Source organism: Oncorhynchus mykiss, chromosome 10 (assembly GCF_057628025.1).
Source record: "Oncorhynchus mykiss isolate SJ-2025 chromosome 10, ASM5762802v1, whole genome shotgun sequence".
In the NCBI taxonomy this organism is placed as follows: Eukaryota; Metazoa; Chordata; class Actinopteri; order Salmoniformes; family Salmonidae; genus Oncorhynchus; species Oncorhynchus mykiss.
Genome location: NC_143031.1, coordinates 60,544,869 through 60,563,884, shown reverse-complemented (window position 1 = coordinate 60,563,884; position 19,016 = coordinate 60,544,869). Strand labels below are relative to the sequence as shown.

Below are 19,016 nucleotides of genomic sequence, written 5' to 3'. Positions count from 1 at the left end.
ATAGAGCATTAGTGATTGTGATCTCCAATGAATGGTCAGTCTGTCCGTCAAACAGTCTGAGCTCCAAGAAACTCCCCAAAGCCTTTCATATAGATTCCATTCTGTCACTTTACTCGTTAGATTTAACCTACATTCGCTAAACCTTTGAGATTCTCCATTGAGCATGCCTTTTAGTCTAGCACTAGGCTTAGGAAACTAATGTACAGTGGTGTTGCATGCAAAGCACTAAATGGTGGGAAAGTCTTTATATTCCGATTTAACATCCCACAGATGTAGACATCCTAAAGACTTAGATTTAACTACAGTATGTCTCTGGGCTTGGTCATGTTTATGCTAACATCAGGAATATTGACTTGCATTGGTTATGGGCCAAGAATGCAAAAACAAGTTCGCATTTGGAGATAGTGGCCATGTAAACAAAAACAAAGCATGGATTGCTCTTTTACCTTGAGCATAGACTGCTTACAGGGTAAAGGAAACTAATATGTAATTTTGTCATTTGGCCGAACTATCCTTTTAACTACTACTAGCTGTATACTTCAGCCTCTTGATTAAGTGATCGATCAAGCTGTCCGTTACCTTGTTTATGAACAATAACAATTAGGATCTTATAAATCAAGGATCAACTAGCGCCACCTGCATCATCTTCTGGATGATTAACAATGTGGCAGAAAGCTTATGAAGACGTGTCATCTCTTTGGTATGTACAGTGTGTCTGGGACACTGAGTCTAATGACGAACAAACGGTGTCTGGTAGAATCCTTTCCGGAGCTACTTAAAGCAGGAGAAAGGGTGTCCATGACGCATGACATAGCAGGTCGCAGGTAGTTGACGCGAGAGCACTGGTGGTCTGCTGAAGAGGTCACAGCATGGGTCAATTGAGCTGGCTGGGAACAGATCGCTGACCTCATTAGCAATTGCTTTTAAACTAACCACCGAATAGGACCTGACGGTATGACAATGGGTGACATTCAGCCTAATGAACCTCTCTCAGCCCTCGTCTAGCTTCGGTAAAAAGGGTTTGGCAGGGACTTTATTGGCTAATCCAATAAATCCAATCATTTTTAGCGGACGCTTTTATCCTAAATTACTTCTAGTCTGTATTTGTGGCCCATTCAAACCCACTGGGGAATTGGAACTGTGTATAAGTGCAAGGTTAACTAACCCTCCATCACTGCATTGCTCAAATGAAATCAAGTTTATATGGAGGTGCATTTCACGACAAAAACTAAAAACAATCAAAAAGAGAACCAGTTCTGAAATAAGACAAGAGCAAGTAACAACACCAAACGTGTGCTGGCGCCGAGGTCAAATGTCAGGCAGGATCACAGGCTACATCACCGGATAAATCACTGTAAACGAATACGGTGTCATGGCCTCGGCTATCTGTCCAAAACAAAGAACCAGGTGTGCTGATCCCCCGTAATCTGAGTGTAATCCTCATGAATAAAACAATAACAACCCAGAAATACAGTCTGGGTTTACTCACAGGGTGTCCTGGAATAATCCCAATAATTCCCATATCTAGACCTGTCGGATTGGCCGTCGCCTATCTATAATCTGACCCACACCTGTTAAACCCACATCTGGCCTAATAGATGTTAGTCATACTGGTTCACATTACCTGAATCCTTATGGATAACTGTGGGGACCAGGGTCCATATATATGAAGCATCTCCGAATAGAAGTGCTGATTTATGACCAGTTTTGCTTTTTAGACCACAATGAATTAGATAACATGGACAGGGGGAACCTGATCCTAGATCAGCGCTCCTACCCGGTGACGCTTGATACATACGGAGCCTGGACTCTAATTCAAAGATCAATGATGAGATACACTGTGTCCAGTTAATTGAATGCATTGTCATCTCTAAAGAGGAGACCAATCTCTGTTGTTTGCCTGCATAACGCTGGATTACCTGATGGGTAGCCAAATCCAGTGGGGAATACAGAGAGATCATTGTGCCATGTACAGGGTCAGTTATTCATTTCAATGGTATAGCTACATCAATTATTGTAATGACAATGTATTGGGTCAAACACGGATAAACCCTCAAATCCACCAGAAGCGCATATTCAGTTTATTATTATTATCATTATTGTTTGCAGAAATTCTTTTCCCATCCGCATTTTTAAAAGGCCTACAGTATTCTACTTCTCACACCAAATAAACGGGAGAAAATGAAACTGAGACAATTGGGACATCTCGTGACCGTGCCAGTTAAAATGACTGGCTGAATCTACTGCATTCAATTAATGGTCGCCACATTGGTTTACAAATGGAATACACATGGCTTTACCAAAGGACGTTATGTGTATAATGGAGTTGTATTTTTGCGTTACCTTCCTCTTGGCTGCGAGCTGGCTGTGGTAGTTATCTGATGCTTCCCCCGGGATCTCTCCTCCCCACAGCGTCACGCCCACAATGGTGTAGGTGATACCCATCACCACTAGGGGCAGCACATACACCAGCACCGTCACAATGATATGATACCTGTTTACCAGAGAAGAATAGATAGCTGTCGGGAAGGAAAAGCAGAGCATTCCTGTGAATGTAATGGGAAAACATGGTAATTCTGCAAATTATATTTAATCTAATTCACATTTATATGCATTAGTCTAGGTTGCTCTCTTCGTTAACTAGTCTGCATTGGTTGTCTGTCTATCTATCTATCTCTCTCTCTAGGCTAGCTGTCCTGTGTGTATGAAATTCCTCTACTCATACGGACTGACATTCCAATTACCCAATCACCACCCAGTTCTCCAGAAGCGGGACACTCACCACCTTATATTAATTAACCTGTATGCAATCAATGTGGCAACCTGACAAACTTTCAGTTAATTCCAGTTGATACAAACAATTATTCAAGGATGCGTTCATTCAAAGTACACTGAACAAAAATATAAAACGCAACATGCAACAATTTATACGATTTTATTGAGATCATATAAGGAAATCATTCAATTGAAATAAATTCATTAGGCCCTCATCTATAGATTTCACATGACTGGAAATACAGATATGCATCTGTGGTCACAGATATCTTGAAAAAAAACGGTATGTCCGTGGATCAAAAAACCAATCACTATCTGGTGTGACCACCATTTGCCTCATGCAGTGCGACACATCTCCTTTGCATAGAGTTGACCAGGCTGTTGATTGTGGCCTATGGAATGTTGTCCCACTCCTCTTCAATGGCTGTGAGAAGTTGCTGGATATTGGTGGGAACTAGAACACGCTCTTACACGTCAATCCTGAGCATCCCAAACATGCTCAATGGGTGGCATGTCTGGTGAGTATTCAGACCATGGAAGAACTGGGACATTTTCAGCTTCAAAGAATTGTGCACACATCATTGGGACATGGGGCCATGCATTATCCTGCTGAAACATGAGGTGATGGCAGAGGAGGAATGGCACGACAATGGGCTTCAGGATCTATGTGCATTCAAATTGCCATTGACAAAATGCAATTGTGTTTTGTCCGTAGCTTATGCCTGCCCATACCATAACCCCACTGTCACCATGGGGCACTCTGTTCACATCATTGACATCAGCAAACTGCTCTCCCACATGATGCCATACACACGGTCTTCCATCTGCAGTTGAAAACGGATTAATGCGTGAAGAGCACACTTCTCCAGTGTGCCAGTGGCCATCGAAGGTGAGCATTTGCCCACTGAAGTTGGTTAGGACGCCGCAGTCAAGTCAAGACCCCGATGAGGACAACGATCACGCAGATGAGTTTCCCTGAGATGGTTTTTCACAGTTTATGCAGAAATTCTTCAGTTGTGTAAACTCACAGTTTCATCAGCTGTCCAGGTGGCTGGTCTCAGACAATCCCGTAGGTGAAGAAGCAGGATGTGGAGGTCCTGGATTGGTATGGTTGCACATGGTCTGCGGTTGTGAGACCGGTGGGACGTACTGCCAAATTCTCTTAAACGACGTTGGGCACACGAACTGCCAAATTCTCTAACATGATGTTGGATGTGGCTTATGAGAAATTAACATTTAATTATCCGGCAACAGCTCTGGTGCACATTCCTGCAGTCAGCATGCCAATTGCACGCTCCCTCAAAACTTGAGACATCTGTGGCATTGTGTTGTGTGACAAAACTACACATTTTAGAGTAACCTTTTATTGCCCCCAGCACAAGGTGCACCTGTGTAATGATCATGCTGTTTAATCAGCTTCTTGCCACACCTGTCAGGTGGATGGATTATCTTGGCAAAGGAGAAATGCTCACTAACAGGGATGTACATTTGTTTTGAGAAATAAACTTTTTGTGCAAATGGAACATTTCTATTAACTTTTATTTCAGCTCATGAAACATTGGACCAACACTTTACATGTTGCATTTGCATTTTTGTTCAGTATATGTTTGTGCTCCTTTATCGTGTACTTTTGATTTGAGCACGTTTTCTATGATTGTCTATGCGCCATTATTGATCGTATTATTTGTTGGTATGTAAGTAACTCCAATGCCTAAGTAGGTTTGTTTGTGTAGATATTACTTAGATCCTTTTTCATATTGTAGATACTATTGAGTTTTGAGTATTTTTGGATGTATGTGCTTTTGACTAGTGCCTGTATAATTGGCCAAGTTATTTACCTTACATCAGGGCTCTCCAAACCTGTTCCTGGAGAGCTACCCTCCTGTAGGTTTTCAATCCAACCCCAGTTGTAACTAACCTGATTCAGTTTTTCAACCAGCTAATTATTAGAATCAGGTTCGCTAGATTAGGGTTGGTATGAATACACTGGGAATTAGCCCATTTGAAGTGTACCTCCAACTCCCAGTGTTCTTATCAATACACAGCCACGGTAGCCCACACCCAAACCACCAGCAGCATGTTCACTTCAATATACAGTTTCATTACCAATCAACCCAAAGCTGTTTTCAGATCAGCGAAGATGAACAAGAGGAGGTGAGTTAAAGGAACCCACTTCCGACTATTGAGATGCACCCAGAGTGTCTCACTCACATGAAGGAGTCATCTGATGACCGGGGCCAAGCCACGTAGCAGATTGTCCGGCGGGGCAGGATGCGGATCGTGGAGTAGAAGCAGAGAGGGAAGGCCAGCACCACGGCCAGCGCCCAGATACACAAGATCACCACCTTGGTGGCTGTGGCCGACAGCCTGGGTTTCAGCGGGTGGATGATGGCCATGTACCTGCAAGGGTGTCAAATCAAATCAAGCGTTATTTATACAACACATTTCAGACATGAATATGACGCAATGCGCTTCACAGGAAAAACATTAATAAAACAACAAATCAAAATATATTTTCTATTTGAGATTCTTCAAAATAGCCACCCTTTGCCTTGATGACAGCTTTGCACACTCGTAGCATTCTCTCAACCAGCTTCATGAGGTAGTCACCTGGAATGCATTTCAATTGACAGATGTGCCTTGTTAAAAGTTCATTTGTGGAATTTCTTTCCTTCTTAATGCGTTTGAGCCAATCAGTTGTGTTGTGACAAGGTAGGGTTGGCATACAGAAGATAGCCCTATTTGATAAAAGACCAAGTCCATATTATGGCAAGAACAGTTCAAATAAGCAAAGAGAAATTACATTCATTCATTACTTTATTTTTTGACATGAAGGTCAGTCAATATGGAACATTTCAAGAACTTTTAAAGTTTCTTCAAGTGCAGTCGCAAAAACAATCAAGCTCTTTGTTGAAACTGTCTCTCATGAGGTCAGCCACAGGAAAGGAAGACCCAGAGTTACCTCTGCTGCAAAGGACAAGTTCATTAGTTACCAGCCTCAAACATCAACTGTTCAGAGGAGACTGCGTGAATCAGGCCTTCATAGTCGAATTGCTGCAAGTAAACCACTACTAAAGGACATCAATAAGAAAGAGAGACTTGTTTGGGCCAAGAAACACGAGCAATGGACATTAGACCGGTGGAAATCTGTCCTATTGTCTGATGAGTCCAAATTTGTTTTTCAACAGGACAATGACCCAACACACTTCCAGGCTGTGTAAGGGCTATTTGACCACGAAGGAAAGTGATGGCGTACTGCTTCAGATGACCTGGCCTCCACAATCACCCGACCTCAACCCAATTGAGATGGTTTGGGATGAGTTGGACCGCAGAGTGAAGGAAAAGCAGCCAACTGGCGCAGTGGTTAAGGGCGCTGTACTGCAGCGCCAGCTGTGCCATCAGAGTCCCTGGGTTCGCGCCCAGGCTCTGTCGTAACCGGACGCGACCGGGAGGTCCGTGGGGCGACGCACAATTGGCCTAGTGTCGTCCGGGTTAGGGAGGGCTTGGTCGGTAGGGATGTCCTTGTCTCATCGCGCACCAGCGACTCCTGTGGCGGGCCGGGCACAGTGCGCGCTAACCAAGGTTGCCAGGTGCACGGTGTAGCCTCTGACACATTGGTGCGGCTGGCTTCCGGGTTGGATGCGCGCTGTGTTAAGAAGCAGTACGGCTGGCTGGGTTGTGTATCGGAGGACGCATGACTTTCAACCTTCGTCTCTCCCGAGCCCGTACGGGAGTTGTAGCGATGAGACAAGATAGTAGCTACTACAACAATTGGATACCACGAAATTGGGGAGAAAAAGGGGTAAAAAAGAAAAAAGGAAAAAAAAAGAAAATCAGCCAACAAGTGCTCAGCATATGTGAGAACTCCTTCAAGACTGTTGGAAAAGCACTCTAGGTGAAGCTGGAGAGAAGGCTAAGAGTGTGCAAAGCTGTCATCAAGGCAAACGCTGGCTACTTTGACGAATCTCAAATATAAAATATATTTTGATTTGTTTAACACTTTTTTGGTTAGTATATGATTTCATATGTGTTATTTCATAGTTTTGATGTTTTCACTGTTATTATACAATGCAGAAAATAGTAAAAATAAAGAAAAACCCCTGAATGAGTAGGTGTATCCAAACTTTGGTACTGTATGTTCCCAGTTTCAGCCCCCCCCAGGTTCTTTGGAAGGCTATTCCAGAGGCTGGGGGCATAGTAACTATAGGCTGCCTCTCCATGCCTCTTGGTCCTGGGCTTTGGGATAGTTTAAAGGTCAGTGCCAAAGGACATGAGAGACCTACTGGGTACATAACTCAAAAGCATGTCTGATATGTATTGGGGTGCACAGTTGTGGATTGATTTAAAAACCAATAGAATAATCTTAAAATGAATTGTTAAACTCACAGGCAGCCAGTGCAGAGACTTTAAAACTGGTGTAATGTGTGCTCTCTGTCTGGCCATGCTGCAGCGTTCTGCGTTTTGACGTTGGCCAATGGCTTTCTTTGGTAGACCAGACAGGAGAGCATTACAGTCTCGCTGTATCAGCCTGAGAGAGAAACGGCCGTACCATGGCAATGTTCCTCAGGTGGTAAAATGCTATTTGGTCACATTCCTAATGTGTGATTCTAAGTTTAGTTCAGAATCTAAAGTGACACCTACGTTTTTACCTGGTGTTTTATCTTATTTGACCGTGAATTAAAATACGCGGCCAGATTCTGTGTGCTTTGGCTCCAATAATAAGTACCTCGTTCTTATCTTGATTTAGCTGGAGGAAGCTGTGAACCATACAAGTATTTAAATCACTAATACAGTCTAATAATTTATCTGTGGAGCTAAAATGCTCTGGTGACACAGAAGTGTAAAGCTGTGTATCGTCTGCACAGCAGTGAAAATCAATGTTGTGCTTTCTGATGACGGTGCCAAGGGGCAACATATAAACTGAACCGAAAATCGATCCTTGTGGAACACCACATGGGATATGTATTTTCTCTGAGTTATGTTCACTAAGGGTGATAAAAAGCTCTTGACCGGTTTAAGAGGTCCTAAACCAATTTAGAACTGGACCGGAGAGACCAACCCACACCCAAGGACAGAGAGCTGTTCAGCGTCTGGCTCTCAGATCATTTGCCACTTTATCTTAGGCTGTCTGTGCTGTGGTGGGCAAGAAAACCAGGTTAGATTTTTTTTTAGTTGTTTAAAAAAACAATTTCTCCAGAATTTTGCTTAAGAATGGAAGGTTGGAGTGTCATGTATTGTCATGTTGTGTCTTTCTGTCCTTTCCTTTCACCCTGTCTCCCTCTGCTGGTCGTATTAGGTTACCTTTTCTCCCCCGCTTTCCCCCAGCTGTTCCTTGTCTCCTCCTAACTACCTCATCACCCCTTTTCCCACCTGTTCCCTTTTTCCCTCTGATTAGTCCTCTATATCTCTCTCTGTTTTTGTTCCTGTCCTTGTCGGATTCTTGTTTGTGTGTCTCATGCCTGAACCAGACTATCATCGTGTTTGCTGCAACCTTGTCCTGTCCTGTCGGAATCTACCTGTCCATCTGAGCCCACGTGTGTTCATAATTAAAGAAACTCTGTTTGTTAATTCGCTTTTGGGTCCTCATTCACGCACCTGACATGGAGATTGGCTGATTGATTGGATTTTGATTTGGATCTCTTTTAGTCCCCATTTGGACTAATCTTCCAAGAGTCCTTAAACATTAAACTTCAATTTATAATACGAACACATTTCCTCATATAACACACTATTACAAACATACATAATATACTAACATAATGACCCAATAAATACTCAATGTAAAAAATATTGATTCTTCATCTACTATAGTCCCACAACATTTCTACATATTATATTATGTTTAAACTTATATATTGAAAGGTTTCTGGTTTGCTCAGTTAATTTATTCAATTTTTTTATTGCTCTAAATGTTTTTTTTTGCCTATTTCTCTTTTCTGTCAGGATAACGCATAGATGGTGGACAATCTATTCCTAGTATTTACGGAATGTCTGTCTCTTACCAACTGAATAACATTGTGAATAGAACTTGGCCGTTTTAAATGATGTATATTATGAAATAAAATAAGCATGTTTTTTTCAATTATCTTATCGATTGATGACCAACCAAGAACATTGCGCTTGACTGCAACAGAATAACCATATCTCCAACTTAAAACAATCCTTGCTGCTTTTTTCTGTGCATTCTGCAGCCTCCTAACTTCACTTGATGATGCATTTCCCCAGACCACAGAACAGTAGTGCACCTGACTCTCAATTAATGCTTGTGTTTTTTGCTGAATAATTTTTCCTGGTAAATATTTAGCTACCCTTCTGATTATGCATGCTGTTTAAATATTTTTTTCACATAGATTAGTTATTTGAGACGACCATGATAAGCAGTTGTCTAGCTGTACTCCCAATAGTTTGGTTTCTGCCACTTCTTCAATTTGTACTCCTCCCATACTTAATTGTATCCCATGCTGTTTTGGCCTTCCTAGTGGAACAGACCGACATAACTTTGGTTTTCTTGGTGTTTAAAACAAGTTTGTTTTGGCAAACCCACTCCCCAATATTCTCCAAATCTCCTTGTAGCTTGCTGTACCTGTTGAACCGATTGTCTTGTTGCATAAATTGTAGTATCATCTGCAAATATAGTAGCTTGACTTTCAGCTAAGGCATAGGGAAGGTCGGTGGTATATATTAAATAAAGAAGTGGCCCAAGGCAGCTGCCCTGCGGTATTCCACAGTTTAACACATGAGGGGAAGAAAATGAACCATTGATATAGGTGGACTGTTTCCTGTCAGTTAGATATGACTGTACCCATTTCAATGCTAGCTCCTTAAAACCATAATGCATTAATTTTGTCAAAATTATTTCACGATCCACTAAATCAAATGCTGCACTGAAATCTAAAAATAGTACACCCACAAACTTGCCATTATCCATAGCATTGAGCCACTGGTCAGTCATGTCAACCAATGCAGTGGTAGTGGAATGGTTTTTGCGATAAGCATGCTGATTGGCTGTAATCAGATCATTATTTTCCATGTACTCCCATATTTGTCTCCTCACAATACCCTCCAATATCTTACTGAGTGTAGGGAGTAGACTAATTGGTCGACTATTGGCAGGAGTAATGGGTTCTTTGCAGTCTGTTGGAATAGGACACTGTTTCGCATGCTTCCATACATTTGCAAACATCCCCTTTTCCAGTGATCAATGTATCCCAGTGGAACTGCAATCTGGGGAGCAGCACAGCGAAGCAAAAAATTGCCCATGAGACCATAACCTGTAGATGTACCATCAGGTAATGACTTCAATAGGTTTAACACCTCCTCCACTGACACCGTTTGCAGACTAAAAGAGCAGATCTTGTTGCTCATAATATGTTCATCAATCCATTGGACAATAGCTTGTTTGGAAAAATGTATGTTTACATTGTTGCTCAGTAAATTAATTTTCTTTGTAAAAAATGTTTCAAAATGATTGGCAATATCAACTGGTTTTGTTATTATTCTCCTGTCAACCTCCACACTAGATGGGCATGATGAGATAGATGTACCAAGTAAGCCCTTAACTGTGTTCCATACCTTTTTACAATAATTTTTACAATCAGTAAAAGCATTGTTGTAAAATAACTTTTTTTTTCGATTAAATTTAACTGCATAATTACTTAATGTTCTATAATTCTGTTCATCAATTTCTAATTTTGACTTGGCTGCCATATTTCTTTGAGAAAAAGCCTCACCCAGTTCATCATCAATCCATGGAGATGGACGAGCACCAACTGTACTCTTTCTTATAGGGCCATGATGGTCCATTACCTCAGTGAGCAAATCAATAAAACATTCTGTAGTGTGATTTAAATAATCCTCTAGATAAATCAGCTCCCAGGGTACAGCAGCCAAATCATTTAGAAATAGCTCATGATTAAATGTTAACATTTCTCTTGACCACAATCCTAGGGGATTGCTAAGAGCTGAAAATTGCATAGAGCTGAAGAATCTAGATTACTTTTCTTCAGAACGGTTTCACCATAGCAGTTTTTAGTGCAGTGGGGAAAGTGGAGTGAGTGATCAACAATAGCTTGTACTTCTTCAGATATGTAATTAAAAACTGTTTTGAAGAATGTGGTGGGTATAGATAGGATCGATAAGGCAGGTTGTGTTGTGATATCACTTTCCTGAGCATGTCCGTGTCAACCAGGGAAAATAACTCCATAGTGCCTTTGCGTGGTAGGCTAGGGCACATATCATCACACTTCTCATCAGGTCTTGCTTGACTGATACCCAGCCCAATGTTTTCTTATCTTATCTCTGAAATATGCCACAAACTCATCACATTTAGATGTGGAGGAAAGTTCATACAGTTTTGCGGGGGTAGGATTTATCAGCCCATCAATTGTCAAGAATAGCACTCTCAAATTATTCTGATAATTAGTGATCAGGTTAGAGAAATGAGCTTGTCTGGCATTTCAAATTGCCTTGATATATGCCAAGTTGCTCTCTCAGAATAATGGACCTGCAACTTTGACTGTCTCGACTTCCGCTCTGCCTTTCTACAATTTATCTTACATTTGAATGTTTCCTCACTCCGTTTGGATGTGGCCTTTTTCAGACTTGCTGGAGCTATGGCATCAATGACTGCCCTTAATTTGCAATTCAAGTGATCAACTACAGTTGAAGTTGGAAGTTTACATACACTTAGGTTGGAGTCATTAAAACTCGTTTTTCAACCACTCCACAAATTTCTTGTTAACAAACTATAGTTTTGGCAAGTCGGGTTAGGACATCTACTTTGTGGATGACACAAGTAATTTTTCCAACAATTGTTTACAGACAGATTATTTCACTTATAAATCACTGTTTCACAATTCCAGTGGGTCAGAAGATTACATGCACTAAGTTCACTGTGCCTTTAAACAGCTTGGACAATTCCAGAAAATTATGTCATGGCTTTAGAAGCTTCTGCTAAGCAAATTGGCATCATTTGATTCAATTGGAGGTGTGCCTGTGGATGCATTTCAAGGCCTACCTTCAAACTCAGTGTCTCTTTGCTTTACAGCATGGGAAAATCAAAAGAAATCAGCCAAGACCTCAGAAAAAGTCTGGTTCATCCTTGGGAGAAATGTCTAAATGCCTGAAGGTACCACGTTCATCGGTACAAACAATAGTGCGCATGTATAAACACCATGGGACCACACAGCTGTCATACAGCTCAGGAAGGAGACGCTTTCTGTCTCCTAGAGATGAACGTACTTTGGTGCGAAAAGTGCAAATCAATCCCAGATCAACAGCAAAGGACCTTGTGAAGATGCTGGAGGAAGCAGGTACAAAAGTATCTATATCCACAGTAAAACAAGTCCTATATCGACATAACCTGAAAGGCTACTCAGCAAGGAAGAAGCCACTGCTCCAAAACCACCATAAAAATACCAGACTACGGTTTGCACATGCACAATGGGACAAAGATTGTACTTTTTGGTTAAATGTCCTCTTGTCTGGTGAAACAAAAATAGAACTGTTTGGCCATAATGACTTTTCGTTATATTTGGAGGAAAAAGGCGAGGCTTGCAAGCTGAAGAACACCCTCCCAATCGTGAAGCACAGGGGTGGCAGCATCATGTTGTGTGGGTGCTTTGCTGCAGGAGGGTCTGGTGCACTTCACAAAACAGATGGCATCATGAGGGAGGAAAATTATGTGGATATATTGAAGCAACATCTCAAGACATCAGTCAGGAAGCTTGTAGGCAGAACTGAAAAAGTGTGTGCTTGCAAGTAGGCCTACAAACCTGACTCAGTTACACCAGCTCTGTCAGGAGGAATGGGCCACAATTCACCCAACTTATTGTGGGAAGCTTGTGGAAGGCTACCCGAAACGTTTGACCCAAGTCAAACAATTTCGAGGCAATGCTACCAAATACTAATTGAGTGTATGTAAACTTCTGACCCACTGGGAATGTGATGAAATAAATAAAAGCTGAAATAAATAATTCTCTCTACTATTATTCTGACATTTCACATTCTTAAAATACAGTGGTGATCCTAACTGACCTAAGACAGGGAATTTTTACTAGGATTAAATGTCAGGAATTTTGAAAAACTGATTTTAAATGTCTTTGGCTGAGGTGTATGTAAACTTCCGACTTCAACTGTAAATCATCACAAGAGGAAGGCAGAATAGGGGATGGTGTATTGTTCATACACTCAATAAACTTCGGAGGTAAGATAGCATTTTTTTATAATGTGTTCAGTATTACCCTGCGCCATCGGCAACAAGAACATTAAAAAAAATACACTGTGGTGATCAGATAAAGCAACATAAACAATAGAGGATTTATCAATAGTTAGCCACTCGGTAATAATCAGGTCCAGAGTAAGGCCACAGTTATGGATGAGCCCAGTAACATGTTGGATAAAGTACGTAGAGCTCAAAAGACAAATCAATTCAATGGCCTTGGAGTCACTCTCTTTGTCAACATGAATATGAAAATCACCCAACACAATAATTCTATCATAGTTCTCAAGGACAACAGACAATTCTTCAGAGAAATCAGTAAAAATAATGCGTGGCAGTGCTTTGGTGGCCTAGACAGGGTTATAGCCAGCGCTGGTGGCTGACTTTTAAACAGTATAGCAGGATGGTCAAAAGACCCAAAGTCGTCAAATGAAAAGTCCTTACAGCTGAGAGCATTAGTAAAAAATGGAGGCTGTACCCCCCATTTACGTCAATTTACCTATTATTCATTAGGGTTTTGATCCTCTCGAACGTGGCCATTTACTTTTTCCCTTTTCCCCTTTTCTGATAGAGTACGGAAAGCTGTAGAGGGAGGCTTCAATAAGAGCGGCACTACAGTCTGAAGACATGTTTCAGTGTGAAAAATGCAATCAACTTTGCGCTCAGTAATGAGGTAATTCACGAGAAAGGTTTTACTAGTGATTGCGCTCAGATTTAAACGTGCCATATTCAATGAGTATGGACCACTCTGCCCCTGGGGCATTTGCCGTGAGGTAACCAATGAAATGCCAACCACTTTTTCCCTCCAATCTATCAGAATGGTAAGATATGACACGCAGTGTTAGAGGAACATGAAGTAGGTTACACACAATAACCATAGAGCCATTTCTACAGGATTTGATATACTTTCCAAATCCTCTGTTGCTTATTCTGACAGGGAGGACTGGAGCACTACCAGACCCTGTTCATCAGTCTCTAAAACAGCCTCTATAACCATTCAAGAGGTCAGTCAGGGGGTGAAACCAAAGACGGTGGATAAATTAAGATGTCTTACTCAGGCCGTTTACCAATGAAAAACAGTGTCACTGTTTACTAAACTGTGTGTGTCTCCCATAGACACCAATACGATTGAAGTTGGGTCTGGTCTACTTAGTTCAGAGACTGTGTATAAGGACCCAGTGATATGTCTCGCTTCCGTCTCCGGTGAAAGGATATTACGTCAAAGTTCAAAGGTTGATTTGGTATTTTATTCCTCCATACACTTCTTGCTTTACAGGTTATACTTTTTATTTATTTGGAATAGAGTGTACACCATAACTACAGTTAATGAATACCATTTAGTATGCAGGACCCACTGGGCACACACTGGTTGAATCAATGTAATTTCCACATCATTTCATTGAAATTAAGTTGAACCAACGTGGAATAGATGTTGAATTGACATCTGTGCCCATTGGGAAATGTCTTATTGTAACTGCATTCTTTATAAGCTCTCATTTAGAAAAATATTTGGCGGTGGCTGTGTTGGATCAAATATAAAAGCGACAAAAAAAAGAGGATGAGATGCGAGTATTGTTTCTGTCTCACTGGAGAGTGTTGTGGAAAGTGTTGTCAAACATTGAGGCCTCCATTTTCCAGAATGTGAGTTAAACAAGCTCTTCTTGACAAAAGCCAGAGACCAGGTTGAAATACTACGATGCCAAATCAAACAGTAAATAAGATACCAATCTTCTCTGGAGCGGCCACCATTAGGATAGTAATGTGTGTGTGTGTGTGTGTCTGTGCCCAATTTCAGATTGCTTTAATATGCCGTATCTCAGGTACTCAAAACAAAGGATGCCCTATGTGGAGCTAGTTATGTTTGATTGACTCTTTGACTCTTCCCAGTCTATCTCTAATTGGATCCAACACTGCTGTTTGTTTGGTTTCCAGCATACAAAGATTCCATTTCCCCAGAATTTACTGCTAGACTGTCAGGTTTCATCCTCAGACCTTACCTTACCTTTCCTTACCTCTGTCTGTCTGCTTGTCTCTATGTGTGTGTGTATATATATATATATATGTGTGTGTGTGTGTATGTGCGTGCATGAGTTTACCTGTGCTGTGTGTGTGTGTGTGTGTGTGTGTGTGTGTGTGTGTGTGTGTGTGTGTGTGTGTGTGTGTGTGTGTGTGTGTGTGTGTGTGTGTGTGTATGAGAGTATACCTGTGCTGTGTGTGTGTGTGTGTGTGCTCTGTCTTTGATTCTGTGTATCAAAGGCCCACAGTAGGCCTATAAGTGGTCAGGTCGTGGTCATGCCCATGCAGGTGCGGATTATCTCCTTTGACTAACTTCAAAGTCAGATGAAAAGAGATGTTGGACTGTAGTCCTACTGTGCAACACAACTTGTAAAGGTATAGAGTTGACCTCCCGACACCTGGGGCCTCATTTATTTCTGTTTTGATGTTAAGGTTATAAAACTGTCATAAATAATGCACTGCGCCAAATTATTAGCAGGCTACCGTTATTTGATTGAATTCTGAAAAAGTGGGACACTTTGCATTTCCGTCTCCTGGAACCTCTTCAGACATCTATCCAACACACAACACATTTTCTGAAATCCTCAGATGTTTCTGTTGAGTTGTGGGCAGAACGTGACTTTATATATAGCAGTTGCCAAACACTGGCTGCACATTCTGCAAGATTGCCTATTAAACTATTTAGAAGTACACGCTTCCATGCAAAAGACAAATTGTTTTTCAATATTTTGTTTGTCAATACATGGTTGTGTTTCTATCTCCTACCTTGGTATAGGCTCTGAGATTAAATAGTATATGCCGAGCTCCTATCGCACAGCAACATTGCAGCCTAACGTTACTGTCATAGGCTACCGGCCTATTTACTTTTGAGCATGGTCGGGTATTAAATGAGCGATGGATAAATGGTAGCCTTGTATTTGTTGTATAGAGGGAAGAAACTAGTTATGTCAGAAAAGTAGAGACATGCCCTTGCTTTATGATTATGATTTAGGCCTATATAATTATATGTAAATATAGGCTATTAGGCGAGATGCTGCTATGTAATCTTTTTCCAAAAGGCAAATGCATCTGTTTTGTATAGGCATACGGTCACGCCCTGACCTTAGTTCTCTTTGTTTTCTTTATTATTTTGGTTAGGTCAGGGTGTGACATGGGTGGTTGGTATAGTTTTTGTATTGTCTAGGTGTTTTAGTATGTCTAGGTATATGTAGGTCTATGGTGGCCTGAATTGGTTCCCAATCAGAGACAGCTGTTTATCGTTGTCTCTGATTGGGGATCCTATTTATAGCTTGCGATTTTCCATTTTGGTTTTGTGGGTTATTGTCTATGTGTAGTTGCATGTCAGCACCTGTGTTATAGCTCCACGTTCGTTTTGTTTAGTGTTCTTCGTTTTAAATCAAGAAGAACGTATTCACACCACGCTGCGCCTTGGTCTCCTCGTTATGACGAACGTGACAGAATAACCCACCAAACAAGAACCAAGCAGTGTGAAAAGGAGGAACAGCGCTTAATGGGGAGATGGACCTGGGAGGAGATATTAGATGGAGCAGGACCCTGGACACAGCCGGGGGAGTATCGCCGTCCTAAGGAGGAGTTAGAGGCAGCGGAAGCGGAACGGCGATACTACGAGGAGAAATACAGGAGAATAGCGGAACAGCGAAGATATGAAGGTACAAGATATGAAGGTGCCGCTAGCACGGCAGCCTGAGAGGCAGCCCAAAGATTATTTTTTTGGGGGGGGGAACACGAGGAGATTGGCTGAGTCAGGTAGGAGACCTGAGCCAACTCCTCGTGCTTACCGTGGGGAGCGTGTAACTGGTCAGGCACCATGTTATGCAGAGATGCGCATGGTGGTCTCCAGTGCGCTATTCTAGCCCGGTGCGCTCTATTCCAGCTCCTCACATTTGCCGGGCTAGAACGGGCATCCAGCCAGGACGTATTGAGCCAGCTCTATGTTCTGGATCTCCACTGTCATGCCCTGACCTTAGTCATCTTTGTTTTCTTTATTATTTTGGTTAGGTCAGGATGTGACACGGGTGGTTGGTTTAGTTTTTGTATTGTCTAGGTGTTTAAGTATATGTAGGTCAATGGTGGCCTGAATTGGTTCCCAATCAGAGACAGCTGTTTATCGTTGTCTCTGATTGGGGATCCTATTTAGGTTGTCATTTTCCATTTTGGTTTTGTGGGCTATTGTCTGTGTAGTTGCATGTCAGCACTCGTGTCATAGCTTCACGTTCATTTTTTTTTATTTTGTTTGTTTTAGGGTTCTTCGTTTAAATAAAGAATGTATTCATGTCCCGCTGCGCCTTGGTCTCCTCATTATGGCGAACGTGACTCATACGTTTGAGTGTTTTTATTAGCCTACCATTATTATAATTCCTGTGCATCAAACACCTCAACTTTCCTCAAAATAACAATATTTGCTTGCAATACAGTTGATCAACCACTAGAAGTTCTGAGTATATATGGTATTAGATATGCATGGAGATACAGTTGAAGTCGGAAGTTTACATACACCTTAGCCGAATTCATTTAAACTCAGTTTTTCACAATTCCTGACATTTCATCCAAGTAAAATTCCCTGTTTTAGGTCAGTTAGGATCACCACTTTATTTTAAGAATGTGAAATGTCAAAATAGTAGTAGTGATTTATTTCAGCTTTTATGACTTTCATCACATTCCCAGTGGGTCAGAAGTTTACATACACTCAATTAATATTTGGTAGCATTGCCTTGAAATTGTTTAACTTGGGTCAAACGTTTCGGTACATTCCACAAGCGTCCCAAAATAAATTGGGTGAATTTTGGTCCATTCCTCCTGACAGAGCTGGTGTAACTGAGTCAGGTTTTAGGCCTCCTTGCTTGCACACGGTTTTTCAGTACTGCCCATACATTTTCTATGGGATTGAGGTCAGGGATTTGTGATAGCCACTCCAATATCTTGACTTTGTTGTCCTTAAGCCATTTTGCCACAACTTTGGAAGTATGCTTGGGGTCATTGTCCATTTGGTAGACCCATTTGCGACCAAGCTTTAACTTCATGACGGATGTCTTGAGATGTTGCTTCAATATATCCACATCATTTTCCTGCCTCATGATGCGATCTCTTTTGTGAAGTGCACCAGTCCCTCCTACAGCAAATCACCCCCACAACATGATGCTGCCACAACCGTGCTTCTTGGTTGGGATGGTGTTCTTCAGGTTGCAAGCGTCCCAATTTTTCCTGAAAAAATAACGATGGTCATTATGGCCAAACAGTTCTGTTTTTGTTTCAACAGACCAGAGGACATTTCGCCAAAAAGTACGATCTTTGTCTCCATGTGCAGTTGCAAACTGTATTCTGGCTTGTTTCTGGCGGTTTTGGAACAGTGGCTTCTTCCTTGCTGAGCGGCCTTTCAGGTTATGTTGATATAGGACTCGTTTTACTGTGGATATAGATACTTTTGTACCTTTTTTCCTCCAGCATCTTCACAAGGTCCTTTGCTGTTGTTCAGGGACAGATTTGCACTTTTCGCACAAGTACGTTCAAGAAATGTAAAATGTAAAATTCTGACTTCAACTGTACACCCTTTCCCCATCAAGTTCAAAATGGCTAAATACCAACTTTTAAAGGAAAACTGGCATACGCGAGATTTAATATTTTTCATCCAAATGCACCTTTGATAAATAAGGCCCTGCGATGTTTGGCCCCGAGAAGAAGCACAGCAGGGTAAACCCAGTGTGTGCGAGTGTGTGTGTACACGCTTCGCGTTTGCATGTGTGTCTGTGTGTTGTGAGTATAGCTTTCATATAAGCACTCTTGGCACTTAAAGCCATTATTTCACTGCAGGTACTCCACTTTAAATGATTTAATCAGCACGTACCTCCACAATGATAGGTTGGCTGCACAGTGAAGCTCATTAGAAGAACTCTGGCTCTTTTATACACAAACTGAGTAATGAAATGCTTGATCAAATCCTCAAGAACCTCAAGTGTTTTCTAATGTTGAATGCATCCCAAATGGAACC

The 19,016-nt window shown here is 41.5% G+C and overlaps 1 protein-coding gene across 1 annotated transcript in view; it reads right to left on the bottom strand.

Annotated features, from left to right (window-relative positions):
* Positions 1 to 19,016, bottom strand: part of LOC110534383 (neuromedin-K receptor) — a 28,184-nt gene that overhangs the window by 8,015 nt on the left and 1,153 nt on the right. Inside the window, exons 2-3 of the mRNA XM_021619228.3 lie at positions 4,987 to 5,175; positions 2,344 to 2,494 (exon numbers count right to left, since the gene is read on the bottom strand). Coding sequence (XP_021474903.3) covers positions 2,344 to 2,494; positions 4,987 to 5,175 — 340 coding nt within the window. The remainder of the gene's footprint in view (positions 1 to 2,343; positions 2,495 to 4,986; positions 5,176 to 19,016) is intronic.